Source organism: Coregonus lavaretus (assembly GCF_964263955.1).
Source record: "Coregonus lavaretus genome assembly, chromosome: 2".
Lineage (NCBI taxonomy): Eukaryota > Metazoa > Chordata > Actinopteri > Salmoniformes > Salmonidae > Coregonus > Coregonus lavaretus.
The window spans coordinates 3,889,493-3,897,853 of record NC_139989.1 but is presented as its reverse complement, the minus strand read 5'-3'; the positions used below and the strand labels follow the sequence as shown (position 1 = coordinate 3,897,853).

Genomic DNA, 8,361 nt, shown 5'->3' with positions numbered 1-8,361 from the left:
AAGGAACGGGAGAAAAGTGATAAGCGCACCACGTGGATTTTAACTCTTTGTAATGTGAAGGGGTTAAAATTCACACAAAAACATATCGTATTCTGCTCAAAACTTTGGTACTGGCATCTCTGTAGCCAGTTTAAAATGTCCCCCCTTCACATTTTATGACAATTACTCCACTCCTTAATCATAAATTGATGTTGGATGTCCAAAATTAGACCATTCTGGCATCTAATAAAGGCACATAGACTAGTCAAGGTACGCGCACAGACGTTGAAAAATATGTAATTGTCATTTTCCAAGGCTATTTTGTGGGCTATACCTCATCTAGAATAATTCAGACTGCGGGGAGAAAATGATCTACTGCGTGATTTTATGTAAAATATTTTGTGAAAAAGAACCAGTTGGAAATTGTAAACAGTTGTCTTCACAGTTAAACAAATATTAATAAATATATACATTGATTGAAACACAACAATTAGCTGTTTTAATCCTCGTAGTCGTGCGGTTTCGTTGGGTAGGAACAAATCTGACACTGATAGTATTTGGTCGGACAGCGCGATGTGTAGCACAAGTGGTCCCATCTTGGCTACATTGTAATCAGAGCGGAGAGGAAAGCAAACCCGTCCATATTACAGCTGCTGTGTCAGGTACAAAAATCCCTTTACATTTCGTTGTCATCTCCATTTACTCGAGCCAATAACAATGTTTAGATTGAGTATCGTATGCACTCTGTTCGTGTGTTGCTTGTCCCCCCAAAAAGTAGTATTTATTGGTAAAACCTTTCACCAGAAGATGGCTAGTTAGCTGTCGACATCAACTAACAAATGCGTTGCGCATTCAAAATGACAGCTCGCCGCTTTGAAAGGGAATGTGAAACCTGCGTATAGGTGTGAACAAGATTTTTTGTAGTTGGAGACTTTTATATAATTCTGTTGCAATAGTTAGGTGACGATTATTTGTCCTCTCTACATAGTCAGTCTGCATGGAGCCCGACTTTTCTTTGTCATGTCCCTCCTCCGTAGTGCAATGTTTGGATTTTCGACGTGTCTGTGATCATTCCTGGGTCAGTGATTGGTAACTAGTAGGATGACAACGTCAGTTTTGTTGTCCCTCCTGCGTTCTCCAACATGGCCTACTATATGATATGTTTTGTAGAGACGGCATTATTGCTCTAAATACCATGATTGTTGCTACATTTACGGCCGATAAAATATGTTTTGCTGTCTATCGCTGTGGCATTGATGCTGTTGTATAGACGTTTTCTGATGAATCCAAGGAGGTTAGCCTGCTAGCAGTCGGAACAGGGAAGGTTAGATTTTTGTTATGTCAGCTCAGCCGACCTCTTACTGGCCATGTCTCATTCCACAGCAAAGTGGATGTTGTTGTTTTGACTTGTCGTCATGGTTCATGGCTAAAGGTTTCACCGCAGAAACCGGTTTAATAACGTAAAGGCGACGGATGTTGCAAAGTCACATAATTGCATTGATCGAGTAATAGCCTTTCTGTAAATCCTGCCTTCACGTGACACGGAAGCTGTTGGACTGCGGTTTTTCCCCAGGGAATTGGATGATCTGATCGGTAAAGGCTCGTTATAATCCATGTTTGTCAAGTGTGTCAGTGACGTTTATATTCGTTGTATAGAATCTGTCAAATATGTCTGATCCCTACTCAACTGCTGCCTATGATTGAATGATGGATGTATCACAATAGTGCCTAGGTAAGATCCAGCCAGGTGTTCCACAATTCTGACACCCCAATCACCCCCTCCGTGTGCACCAGCGGTTTCCATGGTGATGGACCCTCCCGGTGGGCGAGACGAGCGGCGTCGTCAGGCGGAGCGTCTTCGACGGGAGGAGGCGTACTATCACTTCATCAATGATCTGAGCGAGGAAGAGTACCGCCTCATGAGAGACAGCAACCTGCTGGGCACACCTGGTGAGAGGAACCTAGAGCACCTGACCTCACTAGAACCCAGGAACCTAGAACACCTGACCTCACTAGACCCCAGGAACCTAGAACACCTGACCTCACTAGAACCCCAGGAACCTAGAACACCTGACCTCACTAGAACCTAGAACACCTGACCTCACTAGAACCCAGGAACCTAGAACACCTGACCTCACTAGAACCCAGGAACCTAGAACACCTGACCTCACTAGAACCCTCTATAATGCAGGGCTGCACAGCTCCAATTCCCCAGGGCAGCAGTGTTTGCTGGTTTTCAGCCTTGTTTTTAAATCCCAGGCTAATTTGTATCAGGACAGCCACGTGCCTGGTCCTCCTAGCCAATCAGTGGTGCTAATTAATGCCATGGAGAAACGAAAACCAGCAGGACTGCAGCCCTCGAGGATTGGAGTAGTTGTCCGCCCCTGCCCAAACCCAATACACTAATGCAGACTCGCTAATGCAATCTAATATAGGCCTACCCTCGCACACACACAATGATGTGTAATAACACAATAATATCACGTCATAATATAATGGCTCCATGTTGGCCACTAAGGGTTGAATTGGAACTGGACCCTCAACAATGAAGCATATATCCCCTTGACCTAACAGAGGACATGTTGTTCCCCAGGTGAAGTGACAGCGGAGGAGCTACGGCAGCGCCTGGACGGGGCAAAGGAGCGTGTGTCATCTCAGCCCCGCCCTGAACCACACCCACAGAACACGGAGGCTGGAGAGGAGGAGGGGAGCAGCGGTGAGGGGGAGGAGAGAGGGTTAGGAGGGGCAGGTAGGGATATAGGGGTGGAAATGGATGCTAAAGGGTCTGGGCTGTATAACCTAAACTTGACAGGATGTTATGGGTCTCAAAATGTTAATGACCTACTTGCTGCTGTATAGTACTGAAGTATGACTAGTAACGAGCGCTGTCTGTATAGGTACTGCTGAGACGGGAGCAGAGACATCTAACGGCGACTCACTGCTGGAGTGGCTGAACACGTTCCGACGCACCGGGAACGCCACGCGCAGCGGCCAGAGCGGCAACCAGACGTGGCGCGCGGTCAGCCGCACCAACCCCAACAGCGGAGAGTTCCGCTTCAGCCTGGAGATCAACATCAACCATGAGCAGCCGGAACCAGGGGAGCACAGTGACACCCCCGACCCCTCAGAGTTGGCCCCTGTCCCCCCTCCATCCACAGCCTCCATACACACTTCCCCCTCCACTCGCCCCTCCCCCTACACCCCTGCCCGGCCCTCCCCCTACACCCCTGCCCGGCCCTCCCCCTATCCCTCACCTCGAGCTACCCTGGGCAGGAGGGCTCAGACCCGCCGTACACGCAGTACTACCACCACCCCCCCTCTGACTCCTGCACCCTTCACATCACCCCTGACCCCCCCTACTGCTTTAAGAAGTACAACAGCCCTCCACCTCCCCCCAGCCCCATTCCCCATAACCCCCCCTACCCTTCAGGATCAAAGCAGCCCTCTACAGCTCCAATCCCCAAGCGGAGCTTCCTCCCCAGGTGAGAGGCAGGAGGAGGGGGTTCCTACCCTGGACTGCCCCCGTGTACCAACCCAGTCTGGCCCCCAGGGGGCGTCTGTGGGTCATGAGCCACGCAGAAGCAGGACTCGATCCCGCGGCCGGATCCGCAGGGCTGCAGCAGGAGGTGGGACTTCCTCCCGGTCGTCTAGGAGACGTAGCCGCTCCCCTCTTCAGAGAAACCCTGCCCCTAACTCAGCTACCTTGTCCCCTAGTGGTGGGAGTGGAAATAGTGGCTCTAATGATGGCCACACTGCCGAGCCCGGCAACGGAACTGCTTCTGTCTCCATGGAGACCGGTGAGGCCTTGTCAGAGCCGGCTGTAGTAGCAGAGGCTGGTCCAGAGGCAGGGGAGCAGGAGGGAGAGGCACACACGGCCGGGGCGGGGGGTGCAGGAGGGGTGCGGCGCCATCCCACCATCATGCTGGACCTGCAGGTGCGTCGCATCCGACCGGGAGAGAACCGGGACCGGGACAGCATCGCCAGCCGTACCCGCTCCCGGGCCCGCGCCGCCGAGAACACTGTCACCTTCGAGAGCGACAGCGGAGGCTTCCGGCGCACCATCTCCCGCTCGGAGCGGGCCGGGATCCGGACCTACGTCAGCACCATCCGGATCCCTCTGAGGAGGATCAGTGAGACGGGCCTGGGGGAGCCCAGCTCCACCGCCCTGCGCTCCATCCTCAGACAGATCATGACTGGCTTCGGAGAGCTCAGCTCCCTCATGGAAACAGAGGCTGACTCTGAGTCCACTGGGGGCACGCCAGGTCACCAGGACCCTGCAGGACCCAACGCTAACACCAACACCACACAGGCCTACCATAGCCACGGCAACGAGAGTGGAACTGGGGCGGAAGGCCAGGCAGGAGGGGCGGAGATGGAGAGAGAGGGAGCAGCAGGGGCCGAGGAGGAAGGAAGAGGCCAGGAGAGGTTAGCCGGGAGTGACGGCGGCGCCGGGGGAGTCCCCACCCCCAACGAGGGTCGGCCGACGAGCAGGGACACGAACAACCTGGTGGAGAATGGCACACTGCCCATCCTGCGGTTGGCACACTTCTTCCTGCTCAACGACGAGGAAGACGAGGAACACCCTCGCGGCCTGACCAAAGAGCAGATCGACAATCTGGCCACACGCACCTACGGCCAGGCCAGCCTGGAGGGGGAGGCGGGGCGCGCCTGCAGCGTCTGTATCAACGAGTACGCCCAGGGGAACAAGCTGCGCCGCCTGCCCTGCGCCCACGAGTTCCACATCCACTGCATCGACCGCTGGCTCTCTGAAAACAACACCTGCCCCATCTGCAGGCAGCCCATCCTCCCCGTGCACCAGGACTGACCCTGCCCTGACCTGTGACCCCTAGAACCCCCTCACCCCAGACCGCCACCGGCTACACCTCGCCACCTTTTGGTCGAACTGAGCATGCCCGAGCGGAGTGGACGGTGCATGTACATAGCTCTTTAATGTTTTCATTTATCATTGCGATATCCATTGAGGCGGGGAGAAAAAACCTATAAATGCAGAGAATAAACAAAGCTTTATTTTTTTAGACTTATTTGATTTTCAGCACGATTTTTTGTTTTTCTTTTCTTTCCTTCTTGTTTCTCTTCAGCCTCTCTGTCATGATGCTTCTGAGGTCCACATGTAGAGATAGGACTTATGCTAATGAGCTACTATAGCCAGCCGCTGCTCCTCTTCCTGACGCGCTGTGACATCACCCTGTCACAACCAGACTACAGCAATCAGTCAGACACATCTCTGGACTTGATTTGGTTGACAATGTGTAGATATGTCACCGCCGCCTGTGTTTTGGGGTTCAGAAGAGAAAGTCCTCCTCAGTCGCCTTGCATTTTAAATAAAAGCTAATATTGGAATCCTCCATTTTTAAAGCTCCAACATCCCTTTCAAAGTGTCCTCTATGATTTGAAGCTGTTTGGACAAAGGCTATTGTGTATTCTATATGACGTTTTAATTACATTTGTCTGCCCACCTGTTCAGTATATTTAAACCTAGCCATCTAACCCCATAGATCCACAGTGGATGTTCAACATTTCATTTCAATCCGTTACAGCCTTTGACACAAAAATATTAGTACCCCAAGTCAGAAAGAAATGTCTAAAGACATCTAAAGCAAAAGATAATCAAAAGTGTGTGAGGTAATTTAGCAGCAAGCACTTGTAGTAGGACTCGTCTGATATAGAGACAGGCCAATAATTTTCATGATAGATAAGGAGTTGTGCAATATCATGGAGGGAAGGAAGGACTGTTTTTAAAAAACGTTATAGTGCTGTTCTTCCTTGTTTACTCCTTGGCATCGATGATTAGTTCATCTGTTGAGAAATGGAGAGGATCTGCTCAGTAGTATGCTGTCCCTCTACCCTCAGTCTCCTAGAGATACCCCTTTTAATGAAACATTGGATCACCCCCCCACTCCTCTAACGTCTGTGTTTTAAAGTCCCTGCTCTGGTAGAACCTGCCTGTCATGACCTGATTTCGATCACCTAAGTAACAGTTCCATGTTCACAAACCTGAAAGGAATGAATAGGTGAAAGCAAAATGGTTCCGCCTCCACTCAGCCATTTTCTACATCTATCCAATCCTTTCAGATCAGTGAACAACATATTTCTTCCTCCATTAGCCTGGCCTAGATCTCAATTGGCTCTCCCTGCATGCAGTATCACCCTGTTACCACCAGGGGCAGTATTCACCACAGTACAACATGGTGAGAACTGGAGGCCAGTGGTATTGGTGTCCATGTAGGGCAGGGGTTTTCTGTGATTTTAAAACTGACTTTTGTTATGCAGACCCATTAGACAGGGGTGTGATACGGGAAATATTGCTCTTTGTATACTGAAGAATCTGAGCGTGCGTGCATTGTGGAGCTGTGAGTGTGATGAAAAGTGTGTGTGTGTGGTAGAGCTGAAGGAAGTGACAAAACAGAATGTCCTAAAATGATTGAGCAGTATTAATCAGTCACCTGAATGTTAATCTAAGACCGAGTGGGAGGGTCCGCGGCCATCGAATTCTGAATTGAATATTTATTCTGTTCCTATTTAATGAGATCAAAAACAACCTTTGAGATATTGAATACTTATTGTTATGTGATGAGATAAAAAAAAAAAAAACTGTTAAAATGAATATGTATTCTGTTACTATGTAATATAAATAAACAAGGGTTTTCTTCTCTGCTCCTTAACAATGGATGAAATACAGATGTGTTAATGCCTGGAGTTCTTTTGTGCACTCTTTATTTGCTTCCCACAGGACCACTGTCTTAATCTTCCTGTCTTGATTTTTACTTGAATTTGACTTTCTCTCTCTCTCTCTAGGCTACAAATTACTCCTAGGCCTATGAAATTATAAGAATGTAACACTTAAGTAGGGTAATGAGGTGATAAAAAAAAAAAAAAAGATGCATATATTAAATGGCCATAGTGCTAATAGTCATATTGCCTATACCTATTTAGCATGCTATTTAGCCTAGCTCTGAAGTGTTGGCCATGGCTACTGCGTTACAAGGCTAGTTTTCCACATGACATGTTAGACTATTAACCTATGGCATACATTGGCTACATGCATGTCCAGTTGAAGCAAAGTGAGTCAGGATGAAGGAACGAGGTTCACACGAGTATCTCGTTTATGCAACGGATTAGCCTTTTGGTGAGTTTGGCTGAGGACGAGGCCGCGCGCACGAACAAACACATGTCGTCTCCTATGCGCGCCCTCGTAGCTGCTGAGTTGAACCACCACGGTCCCTCGTCCTACAGACCGAATAAGATTCTTCTCCCAGCGAATGAAGCCTTGTCCCGGGCCCGCATTCCCCCGCTGTGACCGTGAGCCACGAGCATGCCAGCGCCCCGGACGCCTTCTTCCAGCCCGATACAGACCCGCACAAGATCAGGATGTACTTCAACCGGGGATCGAAGAAGATCCACAGCGAGGGAGGTAAACTTGACTAGAGGGGCGGACGCATGTACTGTAGTCTACAGTAAACTAGTACAGCTCCATGGGTAGCTATAGGGATCGAACTGGCAGCGAAATAAACATTGCGAAGAGGACGGATTGATTGATTCTATTGACAATATGTGCAATCTGTCCTATTCTATATGTACGTTAGGCTATATTATTGGAACTATAGGGGTCGGGATGGCCTTGTTGATCCCAGGACTGCGGCACGGGGGCGGTGCAGCGTGCAGCCTGGCGCTGCTTTTCACCCCTGTCATAGGCTACACAGTGAGTACAAACAACAGGGCTGTTCTTCTATTGGCATGGACAGACTCGGGATGTGGGCGCAGCGCTTCAACTGAATACGCTTTGAAAACACCGACTGCGTCCTTGTGTTTTGGAACACCAGAAGTACATTCATTTCCAATGGAATGCTGCGTTTGCCTTGCAGCATTGCGTTGCAGAGGCAGTTGCAGTGCGTTCTGTGTGGTGCATACGTTGGATTTATCGAACCTATGCGTCAAACTGTATGCGTAAACGGGTTGACAGAAATGGTAGCAGAAGGTGAATGTTGAACTTTTGTTGCACACATATCTAGATGATGCTGCATACTATTTTGCGCAATGACATAGTCAGTGTGTTCAAAGCGTTACACATACAGTTTGATGCATAGGTTCGATAAATCCAACATATGCACCACACAGAACGCACTGCAACTGCCTCTGCAACGCAATACTGCAAGGCAAACGCAGCGTTCCATTGGAAATTAATGTACTTCTGGTGTACCAAAACGCAATGATGCAGTCTGTGTGTTCAAAGCGTCTGCAACACAATGCTGCAAGGCAAACGCAGCGTTCCATTGGAAATGAATGTACTTCTGGTGTGCCAAAACGCAATGATGCAGTCGGTGTGTTCGAACCATAAACAGTGCGCGCACTCGTCCTGCATGT

The 8,361-nt window shown here is 49.5% G+C and overlaps 1 protein-coding gene across 3 annotated transcripts; it reads left to right on the top strand.

Moving 5' to 3' along the window:
- Positions 1 to 579: 579 nt before the first annotated feature.
- On the top strand, positions 580 to 6,696 carry LOC311144691 (E3 ubiquitin-protein ligase RLIM-like). 3 transcript variants are annotated; one of them, XM_084180784.1, is made up of 4 exons: positions 580 to 641; positions 1,705 to 1,929; positions 2,573 to 2,728; positions 2,877 to 6,696. In XM_084180784.1, exons 2-4 carry the CDS (start codon positions 1,782 to 1,784, stop codon positions 4,802 to 4,804), a joined length of 2,232 nt encoding a protein of 743 aa, XP_084036910.1. In that variant the 5' UTR covers positions 580 to 641; positions 1,705 to 1,781; the 3' UTR covers positions 4,805 to 6,696. The 3 variants fall into 3 exon arrangements, with proteins under 3 accessions (XP_084036910.1, XP_084036911.1, XP_084036909.1); XM_084180785.1 differs by having other exon boundaries at positions 597 to 641; positions 1,774 to 1,929; positions 2,573 to 2,695; XM_084180783.1 differs by having other exon boundaries at positions 597 to 641; positions 1,774 to 1,929.
- The last annotated feature ends 1,665 nt before the right edge of the window (positions 6,697 to 8,361 follow it).